Source organism: Hyla sarda, chromosome 13 (assembly GCF_029499605.1).
Source record: "Hyla sarda isolate aHylSar1 chromosome 13, aHylSar1.hap1, whole genome shotgun sequence".
NCBI lineage: Eukaryota > Metazoa > Chordata > Amphibia > Anura > Hylidae > Hyla > Hyla sarda.
In genome coordinates, this window is record NC_079201.1 from 45,025,864 (window position 1) to 45,050,928 (window position 25,065).

The window sequence follows — 25,065 nt, forward strand, 5'->3', positions numbered from 1 at the left end:
GCTATCGGCCCTAACCTGCACCGATTATCGGTATCGGCCCTAAAAAACCGATATCGGTCGATCCCTATTAAGGACTGAGGGCATATGGATACGTCCGTGGGAATTCCGGTCCCTGCCGCTAGCCGGTCAGGTACCGGACCGGGATGCCTGCTGAAATCATTCAGCAGGCATCCCGGCACATCGCCGAGGGGGGTCCCGAGACCCCCCATGTCGGCGAACGCAGGAAATCACATGTCAATTCAGACATGCAATTTTCTGCTATTCCGGGCTGATTGGTGACCCGATCGCCCGGAAAATAGGGATGATCGGAGCGGTCAGTGACAGCCCCGAATCATCCTAAGGGATAGGAGCGAGGTTGCAGCGGTGCAACCTCCTCCTATCCCCTGCCATTAGTCAGCACTGAGTACTGACCAATGTCAGTTGAAGACGGGGGGGGTTACCATGGAAACCCCCCACTCTGCCCACCCCTGGATGTCGGGCAGAACGGGGGGACAATATGGCGGCCGGTACCTGTAAAGAAGATGCGGTGGGGACCGGCGATCATCGGTGGCATCAACGGCACAGGTAGGGTGGCGACGGCGTGGAGCATCAAGGAAGGTGGCAGTAAAGAGATCTTTACTGCTGCCTTCCTAGTGGTTGCCAAACTTCAACTCCCAGCATGCCAATACAGCCAATGGTCTGCTTGGCATGCTGGGAGTTGTAATTTTGCAACATCTGGAGGGTAACAGTTTGGAGACCACTATTACAGTGGTGCCCAAACGGTAGCCCTCCAGATGTTGCAAAACTACAACTCAGCATGCCTAGACTGCCCAGGCATGCTGGGAGTTGTAGTTCTGTAAACAGAAAATTTCTGCTATATTTTGAAGCCCTGTAATGTTTTCAAAAAGTTAAAATATGTCCATTTTATGATGCCAACATAAAGTAGACATATTGTATTTGTGGATCAATATAAAAGTTATTTGGAATATCCATTTTCCTTACAAGCAGAGAGTTTCAAAGTTAGAAAAATGCTACATTTTCAAAATTTTCATGAAATTTTGGGATTTTTCACCAAGAAAGGATGCAAGTAACAACGCAAATTTACCACTAAAATAAAGTAGAATATGTCACGAAAAAACAATCTCAGAATCAGAATAATCGGTAAAAGCATCTTAGAGTTATTAATGCATAAAGTGACAGTGATCAGAATTGCAAAAAGGGCTCAGTCCTTAAGGGGTTAAAGAAGTACTCTGGGATAAAAAAAAAAAAAATAATGTATCTCCTATCCAAAGGATAGGGGATAAGTGTCAGATCTCGGGGGGTCAGACCACTGGGACCCTCTGCGATTTCCCGCTCAGCACCCTGGCTCTCCTCTTGAATGAGGTGTGATGACCACATCATGAAGTGGTAGCTGACACGCCCCCTACATGCATCTCTATAAAAGAGCCGAAGCACTGCACTCAGGTATTTCTGGCTCCCCCCAAAGGGAGCTTACCTCCAGTGACCTGCTCCTCGGCTGGAAGTCTCTCCCTTTCCGCACCAATCGTGACCACACTGCCCCAAAGCAAATCACTGGCCAAGGCGGGATATTGCTGCAGCCGGGGACCAAAAGTTTTTTTTTTTTTATGTTAACTGCCAAAGTCCTGACCCCGATTGTTAATACTGGCTACCAGGGGCATTAATATTGGCTATAGTCATTATTATAAGCTACAGGGCGACATTATTACAGACTACAGGGGCAGTCATCCTGGCTACCTAGGAAATTTATTCTGGCTGCAAGTGGTCGTAAATACTGGCTTTAGGGTTTTTATTTCCACATCCCTGTTTCATAAACTCCTTTAGGCTAGGATTCCACTTCTTTTTTCCTGTATTTATTTTTTTTTCAAAGAAAAAAACAGCAGAAAAAACGCCAGTGCAATTTCCTGCATCTGACATTCTTGCATTTGAGTAGAAAAAAATTTTTTTTGGCCCTTTTGGCGTTTTTCTCTAAATTTGTTGGGTACAAAAAAAATAAATAATAATAAATAAAAAAAAAAATTTTTATTCAATTTTTATAACTACATTTTTATTAATTGTTAAAGTGTATTAGGGTTTCACTTTTTTCTCTGTTTTTAATTTTTTTTAGGTAGTAATACTACTAGTAGTACCTGTACTAATAGACATCTCGCCCCGGGTGTCACTCCTGACACCCGATGCGATCATCCTATCTATAGCATAGATGTGGAGCGGCTCTATACAGCGCTCGCATCCCTGCTCTGTACACCAGCCAGCCAGTGATGTGAATAGATCATGCATTCATATTTTCCCAGAGTGGGGATTGGCCGGATGATTGCAGCCAATCCCCGCTCTCAGCGTCAAATATGGATGAGTGATGTTCTATTCACAATCACTGGCTGTCCGGAGTATAGTGCAGAGATGGAAGCGCTGTAAATAACCGCTCTGCATCTCTGCAATAGATAGGACGATTGCATCTGGTGTCAGGAGTGACACCTGCTTTGGTCTGTCATTAACTGCAGGTACTACTACTCCCAACATGGAGCACACTCTGCTCCATGCTGGGAGCTGTAGTACCTGCATTAATAGACTTGCATTGAGGGGGCGGGGCGTGACATCACACGGGGCGGAGTCGTGATGTCAAGCTCTTCCACCATTGTGGTCGGGATCCGAAGCCACCAGCGTGAGGTGAAAGCCGTACAGGTGGGCGCTGCAACAGAGCATCCTTTGGATAGGGGATAAGATGTCAAGGGGTGCAGAGTACCCCTTTAATGCAGGTATTACCGCTCCCAGCATGGAGCAGAATGTGCTCCATGTTGGGAGAAGTAGTACCTGCAGTCAAAGCGTACCCGTCAGATCCAACAAAAACTTGTGTGTCTAACACCTTTATTTTTATTTATTTTTTACACTTTTAAATCACTAGTCTGAATTCCTCTCAAAGGGAGGGGACGTGGCCTCACTGTGCAGGTCTCCTCCCCCCCCCCCCCCCCCAGTAATGCTGTCTGTTCACATCTCCCCTAGCATTAGCAAAATAACAACTCCCAGCTTGTTCTCACTGACAGTAGCGGGACACAAGCTGACAATGGGAGGATTTTTCGCTCACAGCTGTCAATCAAGCAAGTGTGTCCATGACATAGGTGATGACGCATGGACACAGCAGGACTAGTATGTGTCCAAGCAGGCAGGGAGGGCAGTTGTTTGACAGAAAATTTTCAGTATTTCATACTGAAAAAGCCAAATGTAGGCAATTGCAAAACCTATTGATTTTGCATGCTTTACAACATATCAAAAGTTTTTGTATCCGACGGTGCCCATTTAAGGAAAGATCACAGCGGATGTCACTCCTGACACCCGCTGTGATCCTCCTGTATAATGTATAGATGAGGCCGGATGCTCTTCTATGGTCCCCTGCACTGACGTATATATACACCTATTCATATTTCCCACAGAGAGTTGTGATTGTCTGGAACCATCTGGCCAATCACAGCTCTCTGCTGGAAAAATGAATAGGTATATATACGGCAGTGCAAGCGACCATAGAAGACCGGCTGCATCTACACATTATACAGGAGGATCGCAACGGGTGTCAGAAGTGACACCCTGGGCGATCTGTCAATTAGTACATGTACTACTACTCCAATCATGGAACAGTGTGTTCCATGGTGGGAGTAGTAGTACTACCTAAAAAGTAAAAAAAAAACACACACACACACACTTTATTGAACAGATTATTAAGATACATTAATTAAAAGATTAACAAAATTAATTATTACATATACAGTGGTCCCTCAACATACGATGGTAATTCGTTCCAAACGGACCATCCTTTGTTGAAACCATCAATGTTGAGGGATCCGTGCAATGTAAAGTATAGGACAGCCAACAGCTGTCCGGGCATGCTGGGAGTTGTAGTTTTGCAACATCTGGAGGTCCGCAGGTTGAAGACCACTGTTAGAGGAAGTTGTATTCACCTGTCCCCGCCGCTCCGGACCGTCACCTCTGCCCTGGATGTCGCCGTCCATCGCTGTCGCCGCGTCCCCGATGCTCCGGCAAGGCCTCTGCTTCCCCGGCATCCTCGCTCTCTGTCGCCGCCATCACGTTGCTACGCACGCCGCTCCTATTGGATGACAGGACGGTGTGCACAGCGACGTGATGATGTCGATGGAGAGTGCCGACGATGCAGGGGATCCTGACGAGGACGCGCCGGAGCCCCGAGGCAGGTAAGTGATAGTCAGCGGACCACACAGGGCACCGTAAACGGCTATCCGGTGGCAGCTGAAGCAGTCTGAGCTGCCGGATAGCCATTTATGCGATGGCCCCGACATACAAAAGCATCGTATGTTGATGCTGCCTCTGAGAGGCCATCGCATGTTGAAATTATCGTATGTAGGGGCCATCGTAGGTCGAGGGGTCACTGTATTATTTTTACATTTAAATGGCCTCTTTCTAAATTTATTATTTTTGTCGGCTACATTTTTAGTTCTCTGCCTGCCTACATAAATTGATTCCTGTTTAAAAATTTATAAAAATCTTGTTACAAAAAAAGATACATTTTGTTAAATACAATTTTTTACACCACTTTTTTAATGGTACCCTATTAATATTTTTATTTTATTTTTTTTAATAAAAAGGTATATTTCCCTTTTTTTTGGATCGCTAAAGTCCAAAAAAGAATAAAAACTGCCGGCAAAAGCACCAAAGTTAAAATCCACATGGCATTTTTCGTGGCGTTTTTTTTTTTACTCCCATAGACTTCTATGGGAGAAAAACAGCAAGATTTTCCCAAAAAAAGAGTCCCAACAAGAGGTCGTTTTGGAAAAACTTCCAAGGAGCCAAAAAGAGCTGAAAAACTGGATCTGGCATTTTGCAGTTCACTATTGACTTGCAGCTAACATCTGGGCAATAAAACATACAGATCAGGGTAAAAAAAATTGCCCTCATATGGACCTGTATACAGACAAAAAGGAAAAAAATATTTACAGGGGTCAGAATAGAACAATTTTAATTATACAAATTTTTGTACAAATGTTAAAATGATACCCAATTTATAATGGTTTCATTTACTAATAAAACCCTTATAAATTGGGTATCATTTTAATGTCAAATTTTCCCCAATTTTTTTTTCACATAAATTGTGCCACACAAATATATATATATATATATGCATACACACACAGTGGTCCCTCAACATACGATGGTAATCCGTTCCAAACGGACCATCGTTTGTTGAAACCATCGCATGTTGAGGGATCCGTGCAATGTAAAGTATAGGACAGTGGTCTACAACCTGCGGACCTCCAGATGTTGCAAAAGTCCAACGCCGGGCATGCTGGGTGTTGTAGTTTTGCAACATCTGGAGGTGCGCAGGTTGAAGATAACTGTTAGAGGAAGTTGTACTCACCTGTCCCTGCTGCTCCGGACCATCACCGCTCTTCACCGCTGCCCGGGATGTCGCCGTCCATCGCTGTCGCCGCGTCCCCGGGGTGTCCCCGACGCTCCGGCAAGGCCTCTGCTTCCCTGGCATCCGCACGCTCCGTCGCCGCCATCACGTTGTTACGCACGCCGCTCCTATTGGATGACGGGACAGCGTGCACGGCGACGTGATGACGACGATGGAGAGCGCCGACGATGCAGGGGATCCCGAAGAGGACGCGCCGGAGCTATCACCGGAGCTCATGGGGCACCGTAAACGGCTATCCGGTGGCAGCTGAAGCAGTCAGCGCTGCCAGATAGCCGTTTATGGGATGGCCCCGACATAGAAAAGCATCGTATGTTTATGCTACCTTCAACATGCGATGGCCTCTGAGAGGCCATCGCATGTTGAAATTATCTTTTGTCGGGGCCATTGTAGATCAGGGGGTCACTGTATACACACACACACACACACACACACACTTTTTCTTTTTGCTTCCCTGTAGACTGTGGTAAAATGAGTCATTACAAAGTACAATTAGTGGCATAAAAAAAAAATAAAAAAAAAACACATGACCTCATATGGGTCTGGAAGTGGAAAATTTTAAAGGGTAGCTTCCACCATCTTTTTTTTTTTTATTTTATTTTTTTTTTCTGTCCCTGCCTATCCCTAACCCCCTCCCTGCCTTTAATTAATTTTTTTTTACTATTTTAGAAATGTCTTTTTGTCTGCCTAGAAAAAAAAGAAAAAAAAAAGAGACAAAAGGATGCGCTCCCTTGTGTAATACCCAGGTAAAATGTGTTAACGCTTAATGTGAATTAGCGCTTACCAATGGGAGAGCGTATGTATTAATAGGATCTCAGCAGCGGCTCCGCTTCACATAACCACAGATACAGTACAGATTTCCTCCAAAAAGGCAGAGATCATGAAGGTGCTGGAGTTGAGGTAAAATGCAACTTTTACTTTATTCCCACAATACAACGCGTTTTTCATCATTGCCTGATGAAGCGGAACTTCCGCGAAACGCTTTGCATTGTGGGAATAAAGAAAAGTAGTAGTGTGCTCACTTACCAGGTAGACTTCCCCAGCAGGCATGACGTCACTGATGCCTGCTGGGGCCGACTTCCACCCTTAGTTGACCTATACAGGGTGCCTCCAGCTGTTTCACCACCAACTCCCAGCTTGCCCGGAAATCTATTGGCTGTCAGGGCATGTTGGGAGTTGTAGTAGTGAAATAACTGGAGGCACCCTGTGGTGAAAACAATAACTTTGTTATGGCCGCGGCACTACCCCTGCCCCGCGGAAAACAATAGATTTGTTATGGCTGCGGCACTACCCCCCGCTGAAAGCAATACATTTGTTATGGCCTCGGCGCTGAGCACCCCTCCCCCTTCTGAAAGTAATAAAGGTTATGGCCATGACGCTAAAATCCCCCCACCCAAAACAGACATACCCAAGTGCTGTGCTGAGTCCTTCCTGAGGCGGCAGCAGCGGCATATGCCGGGAGGCGGGGTCGGCGTGTGAAGCCAGGGGGCCAATGCGCTTTCAGTGCTTGCTCCCGCCGTCTTATTGACAGGCAGGGAGCGAGCGCAGGCTCAATGAATTCAGACCAATTAGTGGCCGGTTTTAAAACGTAAATTACACCATATTAGTAAAAAAAATTATAATGAAACTATATTAGAGATATGGGGGAGATTTATTAAAACCTGTGGAAAGGCAAAGTTGTCCATAGCAACCAATCAGCTCACTTCTTTCATTCTTAACAAGGCCTATCAAAAATGAAAGAAGCGATCTGGTTGCTATGGGCAACTCTTCACAGGTTTTGATAAAAAAAAAAAAAAAAAAAAAGTGCCCATTTAAGCGTTATGGCTAATAAAAGGCAAGGAAGAAAAAAAAATGAAGTGTAAAAATGTAAAAAAAAAAATAAAAATGATGTTATACCAGGGTCTATATGAACCGTGACAACATCCATCTTCTTTCCATCTATTTTCTTTCTCTTCTCGGGATGGGGGACCTTGGCAGCGTCACTGGAGGATAACGATGATGCACCTAGTGGCTCGTGCGAGAAGGATGGCTGCTTTGGGGGACACCTCGCAGCCCCCTTTAGTGGTTTTGTTAGAGGGTCACGTGATGAGGTACTCCTATGTAATTCAAGTCGTGCCTCAGGGACGTGGAGACGGTGCAGGAGCGGAGCACCTGGTAACTCGTCTTCGTCGTCACTGCTGCTACTGAGAACCATAATAACATTAGACTGCCGTTCGGCTGTCACCAGAAAGGGCACGGCGGATAGGTCCTCTGGCTCAATAGCCTCAGACGAGGAGCTCATGGCGGCCGCCTACATCGCTTTTAAATTGGCCGCCGGTTGCAGTGAGAGGAAGCGGAAGTGACCGTGACATCCGGGTGGCCGATATGTCAGTGCTGTGTGGAACGGCTCGCCTGCTCGGTAAGTGTCACTGGTGCGCGTCTACTTCCTCCAGACCGTGTCACCTCCCGGTTCCCTCGTCTATCTGGTGTGAGTCCGGTCTGATGTGGGCGGGGCCGGACTTGTATACGACACGACCCCCTGTACCTTACTGGTCTCAGTGTATGCGTTGACGCATTGACCTTTGCGCGTTGGTCCCTGAAATAGTAGGAGACGGGTGCGCCGGAGCTACATGCAGCCGGTCACACATGCTGAGAAGTGTTTTTGCTGTTTTCGTGAGGATGATTATTGCACCGTATACAGGATTCAGCAATCGGCTGACAAACAGTGGCTCCTAGGTCGGCTGATCACTGGGACCGCGAGGCCCATAAGGACACAGCCCATTTTGGCCTTAACCCCTTAAGTACCTGGGGTTTTTCCGTTTTTGCATTTTCTTTTCTCCTCCTCACTTTTTAAAAATCATAACTCTTTCAATTTTGCACCTAAAAATCCATATGACGGCTTATTTTTTTGAGCCACCAATTCTACTTTGTAATGACGTCATTCATTTTACCCAAAAAACTACGGTGAAACGGGGAAAAAAATCATTGTAAGACAAAATTGAAGAAAAAAAATGCTATTTTGTAACTTTTGGGGTCTTCCGTTTCTACACTGTATATTTTTCAGTAAAAATAACACCTCCTCTTTATTCTGTAGGTCCATACGGTTAAAATGATACCCTACTTATATAGGTTGGATATTGTCGTACTTCTGGAAAAAAATCATAACTACATGCAGGAAAATGTATCCGTTTTAAAATTGTCATCTTCTGACCCCTATAACTTTTTTATTTTTCTGCGTACGGGGCGATATGAGGGCTCATTTTTTGCGCCATGATCTGAAGTTTTTAGCGGTACCATTTTTGCATTGATAGGACTTATTCATTTTTTCATGATATAAAAAGTGACCAAAAATGCACTATTTTGGACTTTTGAATTTTTTTGCGTGTACGCCATTGACCGTGCGGTTTAATTAACAATATATTTTTATAATTTGGACATTTCCGCACATACCATATACCACATATGTTTATTTTTATTTACACTGTTTTTTATTTCTTATGGGAAAAGGTGTGATTATTACTTTTATTAGGGGAGGGGTTAACCCCTTGGGGACGGAGCCCATTATGACCCTAAGGACAGGAGCATTTTTTGCAAATCTGACCACTGTCACTTTAAGCATTAATAACTCTGGGATGCTTTTACTTATAAATTTGATTCCGAGATTGTTTTTCGTGACATATTCTGCTTTGTGTTAGTGGTAAATTTTCGTCGATACTTGCATCCTTTCTTGGTGAAAAATGTGAAAATTTTTCTAACTTTGAAGCTTTCTGCTTATAAGGAATATGGATATTCCAAATAAATTATATATTGATTCACATATACAATATGTCTACTTTATGTTTGCATCATAAAATTGATGAGTTTTTACTATTGGAAGACATCAGAGGGCTTCAAAGTTCAGCAGCAATTTTCCAATTTTTCACAAAATTTTCAAAATCGGACTTTCAGGGACCAGTTCAGGTTTGAAGTGGATTTGAAGGGTCTTCTGGTTAGAAATACCCCATTATAAAAACTGCACCCCTCAAAGTATTCAAAATGACATTCAGTAAGTGTGTTAACCCTTTAGGTGTTTCACAGGATAAGCAGCAAAGTGAAGGAGAAAACTCTAAATCTTAATTTTTTAAACTGGCATGTTCTTGTAGACCCAGTTTTTTAATTTTACAAGGGGTAAAAGGAAAAAAATCCTCTCAAAATTTGTAACCCAATTTCTCTCGAGTAAGAAAATACCTCATGTGTATGTCAAGTGTTCGGCGGGCGCAGTAGAGGGCTCAGAAGTGAAGGAGCAACAATGGGATTTAGAAGAGTGAGTTTTTGTGAAATGGTTTTTGGGGGGCATGTCCCATTTAGGAAGCCCCTATGGTGCCAGGACAGCAAAAAAAAACACATTGCACACTATTATGGAAACGACACCCCTCAAGGAAAGTAACAAGGGGTACGGTGAGCCTTAACACCCCACAGGTGTTTGACAACTTTTTGTTAAAGTCGGATGTGTAAATGAAGAAAAAAAATTTCCACTAAAATGCTGGTTTTTCCCCAAATTTTACTTTTTTACAAAGGGTAATAGGAGAAAATGCCCCCCAAAATGTGTAACCCCATCTCTTCTGAGTATGGAAATACCCCATGTTTGGACGTCAAGTGCACTGCGAGCGAACTACAATGCTCAGAAGAGAAGGAGCGCCATTGAGCTTTTAGAGAGATAATTTGTTTGGAATGGAAGTTGGGGGCCATGTGCATTTACAAAGCCCCCCCGTGGTGCCAGAACAGTGGACTCCCCCACATGTGACCCCATTTTGGAAACTACACCCCTCACGGAATGTAATAAGGGGTACAGTGAGCATTTACACCCTACTGGCGTTTGACAGATCTTTGGAACAGTGGGCTGTGCAAACAAAAAAATTACATTTTTCATTTTCACGGACCACTGTTCCAAAAATCTGTCAGACACCTGTGGGGCGTAAATGCTCACTGCACCCCTTATTACATTACGTGAGGGGTGTAGTTTCCAAAATGGGATCACATGTGGGTATTTTTTTGGGTTTATGTCAGAACCGCTGTAAAATCAGCCACCCCTGTGCAAATCACCAATTTAGGCTTCAAATGTACATGGTGCGCTCTCACTCCGGAGCCTTGTTGTGTGCCCACAGATCATTTTACGCCCACATATGGGGTATTTCCTTACTCAGGAGAAATTGAGTTACAAATTTTGGGGGTCTTTTTTTCCTTTTACCTCTTGTGAAAATAAAAAGTAAAGGGCAACACTAACAGGCTGGTGTAGACCCCAACTTTTCTTTTTCATAAGGGGTAAAAGGAGAACAAGCCCCCCCAAAATTTGTAGTGCAACTTCTCCCGAGTACGGAAATACCCCATATGTGGCCCTAAACTCTTTCCTTGAAATACGACAGGACTCCGAAGTGAGAGAGCACCATGTGCATTTGAGGACTAAATTAGGGATTGCATAGGGGTGGACATAGGGGTATTCTACGCCAGTGATTCCCAAACAGGGTACCTCCAGCTGTTGTAAAACTCCCAGCATGCCTAGACAGTCAGTGGCTGTCTGGTAATACTGGGAGTAGTTGTTTTGCAACAGCTGGAGGCTCCGTTTTGGAAACACTGCCGTACAATACGTTTTTCATTTTTATTGGGGGGGGGTCGGGGACAGTGTAAGGGGGTGTATATGTAGTGTTTTACTCTTTATTATGTGGTAGTGTAGTGTAGTGTTTTTAGGGTACATTCACACTGGCGGGTTACGGTGAGTTTCCCGCTAGGAATTTGCGCTGCAGCGAAATATTTGCCGCAGCTCATACTTGAAGCAGGAAACTTGCTGTAAACCCGCCCGTGTGAATGTACCCTGTACGTTCACATGGGGGGGGGGGGGGGGGGGGGGGCAAACCTCCAGCTGTTGCAAAACTACAACTCCTAGCAGCATGTACTGACAGACCGTGCATGCAGGGAGTTGTAGTTTTGCAACAGCTGGAGGCACACTGGTTGGAAAACCTTCAGTTAGGTTCTGTTACCTAACTCAGTATTTTCCAACCAGTGAGCCTCCAGCTGTTGCAAAACTACAACTCCCAGCATGTACTGATCACAGAAGGGCATGCTGGGAGATGTAGTTATGCAACAGCTGGAGGTACGCAACTACAACTCCCAGCATGCCACAACAGCTGTTTTCTATATTGGCATGCTGGAATTTGTAGTTTTGCAACATCTGGAGTGCTACAATTTAGAGACCACTGAACAGTGATCTCCAAACTGTAGACCTCCAGATGTTGCAAAACTACAACTCCCAGCATACCCAGACAGCAAACAGCTGTGTGGGCATGCTAGGAGTTGTAGTTTTGCAAGATCTAGAGGGCAGTATAGAGATCACTGTGCAGTGGTCTCTAAACTGTAGACCTCCAGCTGTTGCAAAACTACAAATTCCAGCATGCCCACACAGCAAACAGCTGTCTGGGCATGCTGGGAGTTGTAGTTTTGCAACATCTGGAGGGCTACAGTCTAGAGACCACTATAGTGGTCTCAGACTGTAGCCCTCTAGATGTTGCTAGGCAACTCACCGGCTTCCGTCGCATCCAGGGAGCCGTCCTCTTCTGCCGCACGCCGCCGCAGATCTCCGTCGCCGATCGCCATCGCTCCGCTGCCTCCGGACGGGTAAGTGGACTCCGGCGCCGCTCCTCTTCGTTTTCCCCGTTCTGCCCTGCCTATTGTGGGAGGGCAGGACGGGGAAAACAAAAGTAAACCCCCGCCCCAGATCTGCTATTGGTGGTCGCGTCTAGACCACCACTAGCAGGGATAGGAGGGGTGGCCACCTCACTCCTATCGCTTTAGACCCGTGCCACCTCACTCCTATCGCTTTAGGGGGATCGTGGGTGTCTTAGACACCCGCGATCCCCCTTCTATTCCGGGTCACCATAGACCCGTAATCGGCGCAAATCGCAAGTGTGAATTTACTTGCGCCGATCGCCGACATGGGGGGTCATTAGACATTTGCACGGGGTGCCTGCTGATAGATATCAGCAGTCACCCCGGTCCCCGCCCGGCGCGGACCGAAATTCCCACGGACGTATGGATACGCCCTTCGTCCTTAAGTACCAGGACGCAAGGGCGGATGCATACGCCCTTCGTTCCCAAAAGGTTAAATGATCTTTATTCACTTCTTTTTGCAGTGTTATAGCTCCCATAGGGACCTATAACACTACACACACTGATCTTTTACATTGATCACTGGTTTCTCATAGGAAACCAGTGATCGATGATTCTGCCGCTTGACTGCTCATGCCTGGATCTCAGGCACTGAGCAGTCATTCGGCGATCGGAAAGCATGGAGGCAGGTAGGGATGCTCCGGCTGTCTTGTAAGCTGTTCGGGATGCCACGATTTCGCAGCGGCGATCCCAAACAGCTCCCTGAGCTAACAGGCATGGTTTTACTTTCACTTAAGATGCATCATTCAACTTTGAATGCCGCGTCTAAAGGGTTAATAGCGCGTGGCACTGTGATCAGTGCTGTGCGCTATTAGCCACGGGTCGTGGCCCCGTGTTATAGAACAGGAGCGGACTCATGACTTACCGATACGTTTTTTCTTCCTCGCCTTCTAAAAATCATAACTCTTATATTTCCATCCACAGATCCATATGAGGGCTTATTTTTTTGTGTTACATAGTTAGTACGGTCGAAAAAAGACAAATGTCCATCAAGTTCAACCAGGGAATTAAGGGGTAGCGGTGTGGCGCGATATTGGGGAAGGGATGAGATTTTATATTTCTTCATAAGCATTAATCTTATTTTGTTCCAGGAATGTATCGAATCCTGTTTTAAAGCTGTTAATTGTTCCTGCTGTGACCAGTTCCTGAGGTAGACCGTTCCATAAATTCACAGTCCTCACGGTAAAGAAGGCGTGTCGCCCCTTGAGACTAAACTTTTTCTTCTCCAGACGGAGGGAGTGCCCCCTCGTCCTTTGGGGGGGTTTAACCTGGAACAGTTTTTCTCCATATTTTTTGTATGGGCCATTAATATACTTATATACGCTTATCATATCCCCCCTTAAACGTCTCTTCTCAAGACTAAACAATTGTAACTCCTTTAATCGCTCCTCATAGCTAAGATGTTCCATGCCCCATATTAGTTTAGTCGCGCGTCTCTGCACCCTTTCCAACTCCGCAGTGTCCCTTTTATGGACAGGTGACCAAAACTGAACAGCATATTCCAGGTGAGGCCGTACCAATGATTTATAAAGGGGGAGTATTATGTCCCTGTCCCTTGAGTCCATGCCTCTTTTGATACATGACAATATCCTGCCGGCTTTGGAAGCAGCAGCCTGACATTGCATGCTATTCTGTAGTCTGTGATCTACAAGTACACCCAGATCCTTCTCTACCAGTGACTCTGCCAGTTAATCCCCCTAAGACATAAGACGCATGCAGGTTATTAGTACCCAGATGCATAACTTTACATTTATCCACATTGAACCTCATTTGCCAGTGGATGCCCAGACACTGTCTATCCAAGTCATCTTGTAACCTATACACATCCTCTATAGACTGTACCGTGCTACAAAGCTTGGTGTCATCTGCAAAGATAGAAACAGAGCTGTTAATGCCATCCTCTATATCATTGATAAATAAATTAAACAACAGCGGTCCCAGTACTGAACCTTGGGGTACACCACTAATAACCGGGGACCAATCAGAGTACGAATCATTGACCACCACTCTCTGGGTACGATCCATGAGCCAGTGTTCAATCCAGTTACAAACTAAAATTTCCAAACCCAAAGACCTTAAAGAAGAAATCCCATGCCCCAATTTAAAAACAAAAAAAGCTCATATTAAAGTACATGTTCTTACCTTCATAATGACCTGGTCCCCGTCCAAATTGCCCATTCGTTCGCCCGCAATCCAGCTGAAACTCCGTTACTTCCTGCTTCATGTACCTCTCTGTCTTCCGGTCTGCACATGGGTTCCCACAGTGCCTTTCGTTTCTAGCAGGGCTCCAGCCCAGCCTACACTGCCTTACTTCTCCACCCCCTCATTAATGCAATAACGCCCACACATTTCTCTTCTCCCCCACCCTCCCCCCGTTCTGCTATCCCCCTAGCTTCCCCAGCACAGGTGGCAGCCTGTGTCATCCAATCCCCACTCATGCACGTGTTCCCCGGCTAGTGATCCAGCTATGTAAGCAGTTTGCTTATCTAGCTTTCATCACTAGTGTCGGAGGAAGAAAGCCCCATCATGGTAAATCAATGTGCACAAGTGAAACATGCAATACAAAGAAAACAAATATATATTAACCCATGTATGTTTGTGTATATCTATATATATATATATATATATATATATATATATATATATATATATATATATATATATATAATATTACACATACATACATTTGCACATGTGTATGTCTGCATGTGCATATACACACACACACTTACACATGTGTGTCTGTATGTGCATGTGTGTGTTTATATATATATATACATTTCTCTTTTGCACCCTCCTTATATGCCAGTGTTTCCCAACCAGTGTGCCTCCAGCTGTTTCAAAACTACAACTCCCAGCATGCCCGGACGTGCTGGGAGTTGTAGTATTGCAACAGCTGGAGGCACACTGGTTTGGAAAAAACACGGGCATATAAGGACGCCACTGCTTCATGACATGGTGACATCCCTGAGGTACCTGGGGCAGATGAGTAGGGGGGTCCCTATTCATTACTTTCAATAAAACACGTCTACCACTATGGCTTATTTTTAGGGGATGTCTTATTTTTTAATTACAGTAAGAATGATACAACATTTCTCTTTTGCACCCTCCAAATGTGCCAGGGTTTCCCAACCAGTGTGCCTCCAGCTGTTGCAAAACTACAACTCCCAGCATGCCCGGACAGCCAAAGGCTGTCTGTGCATGCAGGGAGTTGTAGTTTTGCAACAGCAGGAGGCACACTGGTTGGGGAACACTGGCCTAGGGGGAAAATGCTTTATATAGCCTAGAACAGTGTTTTTCCTAACCAGGATGCCCCCAGCTGTTGCAAAACTACAACTCCCAGCATGCCCGGACAGCTGAAGTCTGTCTGTGCATGCTGGGAGTTGTAGTTTTGCAACAGCAGGAGGCACACTGGTTGGGGAACACTGGCCTAGAAGCATCGGAAAATGCTTTATATAGCCTAGAACAGTGTTTCCCAACCAGGATGCCTCCAGCTGTTGCAAAACTACAACTTCCAGCATGCCCGGACAGCTGAAGGCTGTCTGTGCATGCTGGGAGTTGTAGTTTTGCAACAGCAGGAGGCACACTGGTTGGGAAACACTGGCCTAGGGGAAAATACTTTATATAGCCTAGAACAGTGTTTCCCAACCAGGGTGCCTCCAGCTGTTGCAAAACTACAACTCCCAGCATGCCCGGACAGCTGAAGGCTGTCTGTGCATGCTGGGAGTTGTAGTTTTGCAACAGCAGGAGGCACACTGGTTGGGAAACACTGGCCTAGGGGAAAATACTTTATATAGCCTAGAACAGTGTTTCCCAACCAGGGTGCCCCCAGCTGTTGCAAAACTACAACTCCCAGCATGCCCGGACAGCTGAAGGCACACTGGTTGGGAAACGCTGGCCTAGGGGAAAATACTTTATATAGCCTAGAACAGTGTTTCCCAACCAGGGTGCCCCCAGCTGTTGCAAAACTACAACTCCCAGCATGCCCGGACAGCTGAAGGCTATATGGGCAAGCTGGGAGTTGTAGTTTTGCAACAGCAGGAGGCACCCTGATTTGAAAACACTGGAATAGAAGCAGAGAACAATGCTTTATATAGCCTAGAACAGTGTTTTTCCTAACCAGGGTGCCTCCAGCTGTTTCAAAACTACAACTCCCAGCATGCCCGGACAGCTGAAGGCTGTCTGTGCATGCTGGGAGTTGTAGTTTTGCAACAGCAGGAGGCACACTGGTTGGGAAACACTGGCCTAGGGGAAAATACTTTATATAGCCTAGAACAGTGTTTCCCAACCAGGGTGCCCCCAGCTGTTGCAAAACTACAACTCCCAGCATGCCCGGACAGCTGAAGGCACACTGGTTTGCAAAAAAATGGTACTACAAGCAGGGGGGGGGGGGGGGGGGGTGGGGGGGGTCGGGGGGGTGCCTGCCTCTGCACACACGATTTATTTTCAACTCTTTAGAAAAGATATATATCTCATGCCCTCTCCTGACCTGTAGCACTATATGACTGCTGCTTCAGCCCTGATCAAAGCAGGGACATATACTTCTATAGCCCAGATGCAGGGGAGTGCGCTCCTGGGCTATAGAAGTCTGTATTCTTGTTCCAATCAGCGCTGAGTCCTCGGTAATATAGTGCTGCCGGGAGGACACAGAGCTAAACTGGACAGGGGAGAGTGCAGGGGGACAAATACAGGGCACAAATGAGGGTGATTACAGGTTTTTTTGACTGAGGCAGGGCAGAACACTGCCAGTTCCTGCTCTAACCTGCCGTGGGATAAGAATGAAAGTGAAAGTGTGCGCAGGGGCTGCTCTAATTGGCTGAAGCAGCTATTACATATTCATAGCTGCTCAGCCAACCACGTAGGAGGGGAGGGGGGTAAATGATTATTTATGAGATGGGGCGGGCAGAGGCCGTGCACGGGGCGGGCAGCCGAACTGAAGGCTGCGTGGGGTATTGTGGGAATGTGTTGCGTCACGGCCCCCAGTATAACGGAGGTGAATGGGGGGTCGAAAGTCACCCGAAACCGTAACTGCTGAGCTTCCTGACTGACAAAAGAATCGCTGAAAACATAATTTCCATGCAGGATGGGTGATGTAAGTGATTTACAAACTTATATAACTTTAATTTATGCACCTAAACCTGTACAATTTTTCTCCGTGGGACATCTCCTTTAACTTACCTGTCAGACGTCTATGAGGGACAGTATCAAACGCTTTAGCAAAATCCAGAAACACTATATCCACAGCCATTCCTCTGTCAAGGCTTCTACTCACCTCTTCATAAAAGCAAATTAGATTGGTTTGACAACTTCTATCCTTAGTAAACGCATGCTGGCTATCACTTATAATACAATTATCCCCTATGTATTCCTGTATGTAATCCCTTATAAGTCCTTCAAACAATTTACCCACAATGCACGTTAAACTTACCGGTCTATAGTTTCCTGGGGAAGACCTAGAGCCCTTTTTGAAGATTGGCACCACATTCGCCTTGCGCCAGTCCCTTGGCACAATACCAGACACCAGAGAATCTCTAAATATCATGAACAGGGGTACAGATATTACTGAACTTACCTCTCTAAGAACTCTTGGGTGTAGTCCATCCGGTCCTGGGGATTTGCTTACATTTATATCACTTAACAAACCTTGTACAATCTCTACATTAAGCCAGTTCAGTACATTACATGATGTGTTACCTGCACTGACCTGGCCAATGTCAGCTCCTTCTTCCATAGTGTATACAGAACTAAAGAACCCATTCAGTAGCTCCGCCTTCTCTTGATCGACTGTGACAACCTCCCCATTATCATTATTAAGGGGTCCTACATGCTCTGTCCTTGGTTTTTTTGCATTTATATATCTAAAAAAATATTTAGGATTAGTTTTGCTTTCTTTGGTCACCTGTCTCTCATTTAGAATTTTTACTGTTTTTATTACAATTTTACAGATTTTATTAAGCTCCTTGTACTGTTTAAATGTTATAGCTGACCTATCAGATTTGTATTTTTTGAAGGCAATTTTTTTGTTGTTTATTGCTCTTTTAACATCATGTGTCAGCCATGTAGGATTTAGTTTTAATCGTTTATATTTGTTCCCCTTTGGTATATATTTAGCTGTATAGTTATTTAGAGTTGATTTAAAGATGTCCCATTTACCTTCTGTATCAGTATTTGACAACACCTCCCCCCAGTCTATGTCCTGTAGTGCAGCCCTCAGCCCAGGGAAATTTGCCTTTTTAAAGTTATATGTTTTTGTCTTCCCCGTCTGTCTTTGTTTTCTACATTTTAAGTCAAAAGTAACTATATTGTGGTCGCTATTACCAAGGTTTTCCCGCACAGTTACATTACCAACCAGCTCTGCGTTGTTGGAAATGATCAGATCCAACAAGGCATCACTTCTTGTTGGGTCCTCCACAAACTGGCCCATAAAATTATCCTGCAATAAATTTAGGAATTGTCGCCCCTTTTGTAGTTTTAGCCAACCCCGGACCCCAATCTATATCTGGATAGTTAAAATCTCCCATTATTACCACTGTACCTGCCCGGGCGGCCCTCTCTATTTGTTTATGAAGCCGAACTTCTATCTTTTCAGTGATATTAGGGGGTCTGTAGATTACACCAAATACTATTTTTTCAGTATTTGCCTCCTTTTGTAATTCTACCCACAATGATTCCACCTCCTCAGAATCATCACACACTATGGCATCGTTCACACTGACTTTCATACCACTTCTTACATACAGACAGACTCCACCACCTTTTCTGTTCATTCTATCCTTACGAAACAATGTAAACCCCTGCAGATTGACAGCCCAGTCATGCGAGGAGTCCAGCCATGTCTCAGTGACCCCAACTATATCAATATGTTCCTCCAGTATCAAGGCCTCAAGCTCCCCCATTTTATTTGCTAGGCTTCTGGCATTTGTGAACATACACTTTACATTTCCATCCTTTATGTTATTGGGGTTAATGGGATTCAAGGGTGTAAGTTTTATTTTCCTATGAAGCTTATTCCTATTAACTATTCTAACCCCTCCCTCCGCTCCACCCCCCAGGTACATTTATAATTCCCACCTCTCTATCTACACTATCTTCCCCCTCTTTGCTGTACGTTCCCTCCCCCCAAGTCCCTAGTTTAAACACTCCTCCACCCTTCTAGCCATCTTCTCCCCAAGCAAAGCTGCACCCTCCCCATTGAGGTGCAGCCCGTCCCTATGGTAGAGCCGGTAACAGACAGCGAAGTCAGCCCAGTTCTCCATGAACCCAAACCCTTCCTTCCTACACCAGCTTCTGAGCCACTTGTTTACCTCCCTGATCTCCCGCTGCCTCTCTGGTGCGGCTCGTGGTACTGGTAGTATTTCAGAAAAGACTACCTTGGAGGTCCTTGCCTTAAGCTTGCGGCCTAAGTCCCTGAAATCATTTTTAAGGACACTCCACCTACCTCTTACTTTGTCATTGGTGCCAATATGTACCATGACTGCTGGGTCCTCTCCAGCCCCGCCCAACAACCTGTCAACCCGATCCGCGATGTGCCGAACTCGTGCGCCAGGCAGACAACACACTGTTCGGCGATCCCGGTCTTTGTGACAGATTGCCCTGTCTGTCCCCCTAATAATTGAGTCCCCCACCACTAGTACCTGTCTGGCCTGCCCTGTACTCCTCCCTCCTTACTGGAGCAGACACCCCCCCCCCCCTGGCGGTCAGAGGCGGTATCCTGCTGCAGTTCTGCTAGCTCTGTAATGGCATCCCCCTCATCTGCCAAGCGGGCAAACTTGTTGGGGTGTGCCAGTTCAGGACTAGCCTCGCTGACACTTTTTCCCCTACCCCTCTTTCTAACTGTAACCCAGCTAACTGCCTGACTGTCCTGCAACTCCGTCCCACTGTCCTCCCCCACCTCTATTCCCGAGAGTGCCTGCTCAGTGAGCAGGAGACTCCTCTCCATGTTGTTAATGCTTCTCATTGTTGCCAGTCGCCCCTCTAGATGCAGGATCTGGGCTTCCAAACGGACAACTAGCACACATCTCGCACAACAATATGCACCCTCAAACTATTGTTCAAGGATTGCATACATAGAACAGGATGTACATTGGACTGCATTTTCCAACATGGAGGCCATCTAGTTATGGGGATTTCACAAATGTATAGGAAAAAACAGACAGTCAAAATTACACTTAAAATTATTTGTAGACCTTGTGGGTTTAGAAGTTAACACTCACAGCGATCTCAACCTCCTGCTTTCAACCTCCTGTTTTTGAAACTCCTCTTTCACGCCCCCTCTTACACAGCAACACTCAGAAGAGCAAGCTCTCAATAAGAGTCCCAAGCTAAGATTTATACACCTGTGCCCAATCTACTCCTCCTCCCCCTAGAGGTGGAACAGAGAAAAAAATAAAAATGAAAAAGGGTGTTTAAACTCTAACAGTTATCCCACTATGTGCAAAAGAGAAAAACGTACCCAAAATATGAATGTGGGCTATAGGCAGTCGCACCCACTCCACAGATTCACTCCGCACAACAGATAATCACAGTTTTTGAAACTCCTCTTTCACGCCCCCTCTTACACAGCAACACTCAGAAAGAGCAATTGTACTTTGTAATGACATCACTTATTTTACCATAAAATGCATGGCGCAACCAAACAAATATTATTTATGTGGGAAAATTGAAAAGAAAACTGCAATTTAGTAAATTTTGGGATGTTTTGTTTTCATGCTTGGACACTAGAGATGAGCGAACTTACAGTAAATTCGATTCGTCACGAACTTCTCGGCTCGGCAGTTTACCACTTTTCCTGCGTAAATTAGTTCAGCCTTCAGGTGCTCCGGTGGGCTGGAAAAGGTGGATACATTCCTAGGAAAGAGTCTCCTAGGACTGTATCCACCTTTTCCAGCCCACCGGAGCACCGGAAAGCTGAACTAATTTATGCAGGAAAAGTCATCAACTGCCGAGCCGAGAAGTTCGTGACGAATCGAATTTACTGTAAGTTCGCTCATCTCTACTGTACACTTTACGGTAAAAATTACGTTTTCTTTATTCTGTGGGTCAATACGATTAAAATGATACCAGTGTTATATGCTTTTCTATATTTGTAACACTTAAAAAATCTCAAACCATTTTAACAAAATTAGTATGTTTGAAATTGCCCTACTTTGACCACCTATAACTTTCAAATCTTTCCGTTTATGGGGCGGTATGAGGGCAATTTTTTTGCGCCATGATCTGTAGTTTTTATCAGTTCCACTTTTTCTTAAAAATTTTTATTAATTTTTTTTGGAATAAAATGTGACAAAAAAGCAGCAATTTTGGACTTTTTTTTTAATTGGCTGAGCGGCAGTGTGACGTTTTCGGCCCCGGCAACAGGTGCCGGTTTAGTGAAGAATTTTGTGTCCTGAAGCGTTTTCACACTGCCGCTCAGCCTATCGCCGGCCGAGTCGGACTGCGCTGCGGCTGGTGATTGGCTGATTCATCCGACCACCGGCAACCAGGAAGTGGATTGCGGCGGAGACAGGAGACAGTTACCGGAGGCCCCGGGGGAGCGGAGGAAGGTATGTACATCTTTATTTTTTTTACTGCCGGCACCATGGGGGACAATTTTTATGGTCTGGAGTTCTCCTTTAATAACTCTGGGATACTTCTACCTTTCATTCTTATTCTGAGATTTTTTTCGTGACATATTCTACTTTATGTTAGTGGTAAAATTTTTGTTGATACTTGCATCATTTCTTGGTGAAAAATTTGCATTTTTTTTTTTTTTTTACTTTGAAGCTCTCTGCTTATAAGGAAAATGGATATTCCAAATAAATTATATTGATTCACATATACAATATTTCTATTTATGTCTGCATCATAAAGTTGACATGTTTTTACTTTTGTAAGACATCAGAGGGCTTCAAAGTATAGCAGAAATTTTCCAATTTTTCACAACATTTTTTTACTTTTTATTTTGTGTAGTGTTGTGTTTTTAGGGTACATTCACACGGGTGGGGGTTTACAGTGAGTTTCTCGCTGGGAGTTCAAACTTGCAGCAGAAAACTCGCTGTAAACCTGCCCATGTGAATGTACCCTGTACATTCACATGGGGGGGGGGGGCAAACCTCCAGCTGTTGCAAAACTACAACTCCCAGCATGCACTGACAGACCATACATGCTGGGAGTTGTAGTTATGCAACAGCTGGAGGCACATTGGTTGTTCAACACTGAGAGTTTGTTACTTAACTCAGTGTTTTGCAACCACTGTGCATCCAGCTGTTGCAAAACTAGAACTCCCAGCATGTACAGTCTCTCAGTGCATGCTGGGAGTTGTAGTTTTGCAACAGCTGGAGGCACACTGGTTGCGAAACACTGTTAGGACTCAAACTCTGTTTCACAACCAATGTGTCTCCAGCTGTTGCAAAACTGCAACACTCAGCATGCATGGACAGTTGAAGGGCATGCTGAGAGTTGTAGTTTTGCAACAGCTGGAGGCAAACTGCTACAACTCTCAGCATGCCCTTTGGTAGTCTGTGCATGCTGGGAGTTGTAATTATGCACACAGCTGGATGCACACTTTTTTTTATCGAAAAAATGTGCCTCCAACTGTTGCATAACTACTACCCCCAGCATGCACAGACTACCAAAGGGCATGCTGGGAGTTGTAGTTGGAACACCAGCTGTTGAAAAACTACAACTCCCTTTGGCTGTGCATGCTGAGAGTTGTTGCTAAGCAACAGCAGGCGGGGACCCCTGCCGGACCAGGGAGAGGTAAGAGACCCCCGCCGGCCCCAATCGTCGCCCCCCCCCCCCCATCACCGCCCAGCAGGGCAGTGATTGGTCGGTTGTTCCGACCGACCAATCACGTGACCGTGAGGTGGCATCCGTGCCACCTCACTCCTGCTGGGTAAGGGTGAATGGGGCTGTCTGGGACAGCCCCATTCACCCTTTTTTTTCTGGGTTACCGGGTCTCCAGAGACCCGATTGACCCGAATTCGAAAACGTCGTGCATGCTGATTGATATCAGCAGTCAACCTGTTCCCCACCTGGCGCGTGGCGGGGACCGAAATTCCCACAAGCATATAGGTATGCCCTGGGTCCTTATGTTCCAGGGCGTACCTGTACGCCCTGGGTCCCTAAGTGGTTAATTCCAATTTTGTCAAGCCCTGTCCTAATGTAAATCACAGGATGCCCATATGCTTTAATAGAGCAAGTGTAGTCTCCTTGTGACTACATTAGGTCTGTTTTACACCAGCATAGGTTTTATATGGTTTGTCCCACAAATAAAATGTAGATCAACCCCTTAACCTCTTCAGGACATAGGGCGTATGGATACGCCCTGCATCCCGAGTCCTTAAGGACCGAGGGCGTATCCATACGCCCGTGAGAATTCCGGCCCCCACCGCTAGCCGGTTGGGGACCAGAGCCGGATGCCTGCTGAAATCGTTCAGCAGGCATCCCGGCATATCGCCCAGGGGGGTCATTATGCCCCCCCATGTCGGCGATCGCCGCAGATCGCTGGACAATTCAGTCCAGCGATCTGCGGTGATTCCGGGTCAATCGGGTCTCCAGTGACCCGGAATTACTGGCTGTTCGGGGCCGTCTCTAACGGCCCCGAACAGCCAGAGCCTGCAGGGGTGAGGTGGCACTGGTGCCACCTCACGATCGCCCTGATTCGTTGGCCGGATTACCGGCCGACCAATCAGGGCGCCTGCTGCGGGTGTCACTCCCGCACCCGCTCCGCCCCTCTTCCAGAGGACGTGAGCGGGTGCGGGACGTGCACCCCGGGTGCTGGGGACCCCGATCCCCGGCGTCAATGTTGGGATCGGTGCCCCAGGAGCAGCGGCGGCGGCGGTGACGACGAGGGACTGACTCTCCGGCATGGATCGTTGGAGGTGAGTGACAGCCTCCTGCTGTTGCTTATCAACAGCTCCCAGCATGCAAAAAGGGCATGCTGGGAGCTGTAGTTATGCAACGGCAGGAGGCAGACCACCACAACTCCCAGCATTCCCTTATGGGCATGCTGGGACTTATGGTTTTGCAACAGCTGGAGGCACATTTTTTCCTATGGAAAAGTGTACCTTCAGCTGTTGTATAACTACAACTCCCAGCTTGCACAAACAGCTAAAGTGCATGCTGGGAGTTGTAGTGGTGCATCTGCTGGTTGCATAACTACAACTCCCAGCATGCCCGTTGGCTGTCGGTGACTGCTGAGAGTTGTAGTTTTGCAACAGCTGAAGGCACACTGGTTGTGAAACTCAGTTTTTTTTTTTTACCTAACTCAGTGTTTCACGACCGGTGTGCCTCCAGCTGTTGCAAACTACAACTCTTAGCAGTCACCGTACACCATGCACTGTACATGCTGGGAGTTGTAGTTTTGCAACAGCTGGAGGCACACTGGTTGTGAAACACTGAGTTAGGTCACAAACTCAGTGATACATAACCAGTGTGCCTACAGTTGTTGCAAAACTACAACTCTCAGCAGTCACCGACAGCCAACGGGCATGCTGGGAGTTGTAGTTATGCAACAGCTGGATGTCCCCCCCCCCCCCCAATGTGAATGTACAGGGTACACTCACATGGGCGGAGAATTACAGTAAGTATCTGGCTGCAAGTTTGAGCTGCCGCAAACTTTCTGCTGCAGCTCAAACTGCCAGCGAGAAACTACTGTGAACCCCCGCCCGTGCGACTGTACCCTAAAAACACTACACTGCACTAACACAAAAAATAAAAAGTAAAAAACACTACGTATACACATACCCCTATACAGCCCCCCTCCCCTCCCCAATAAAAATGAAAAACGTCTGGTACGCCACTGTTTCCAGAACGGAGCCTCCAGCTGTTGAACAACAACTCCCAGTATTGTCAGACAGCCGTAGACTGTCCAGGCATGCTGGGAGTTTTGCAACAGCTGGAGGCACCCTGTTTGGGAATCACTGGCGTAGAATTCCCCTATGTCCACCCCTATGCAAGTCCCTAATTTAGGCCTC

The 25,065-nt window shown here is 46.0% G+C and overlaps 2 protein-coding genes across 3 annotated transcripts in view; one reads left to right on the forward strand and one right to left on the reverse strand.

Moving 5' to 3' along the window:
* The window catches only part of EME1 (essential meiotic structure-specific endonuclease 1), a 71,128-nt gene extending 63,416 nt beyond the window's left edge, over window positions 1-7,712 (reverse strand). Inside the window, exon 1 of the mRNA XM_056549548.1 lies at window positions 7,328-7,712. Within this exon, the coding sequence (XP_056405523.1) occupies window positions 7,328-7,712 (385 nt within the window). The remainder of the gene's footprint in view (window positions 1-7,327) is intronic.
* MRPL27 (mitochondrial ribosomal protein L27) overlaps window positions 7,697-25,065 on the forward strand; it is a 30,627-nt gene continuing 13,258 nt past the window's right edge. For both annotated transcript variants that reach the window (XM_056549559.1, XM_056549561.1), the window contains exon 1: window positions 7,697-7,829. In XM_056549559.1, coding sequence (XP_056405534.1) covers window positions 7,796-7,829 — 34 coding nt within the window. In that variant the 5' untranslated portion in view covers window positions 7,697-7,795. The remainder of the gene's footprint in view (window positions 7,830-25,065) is intronic.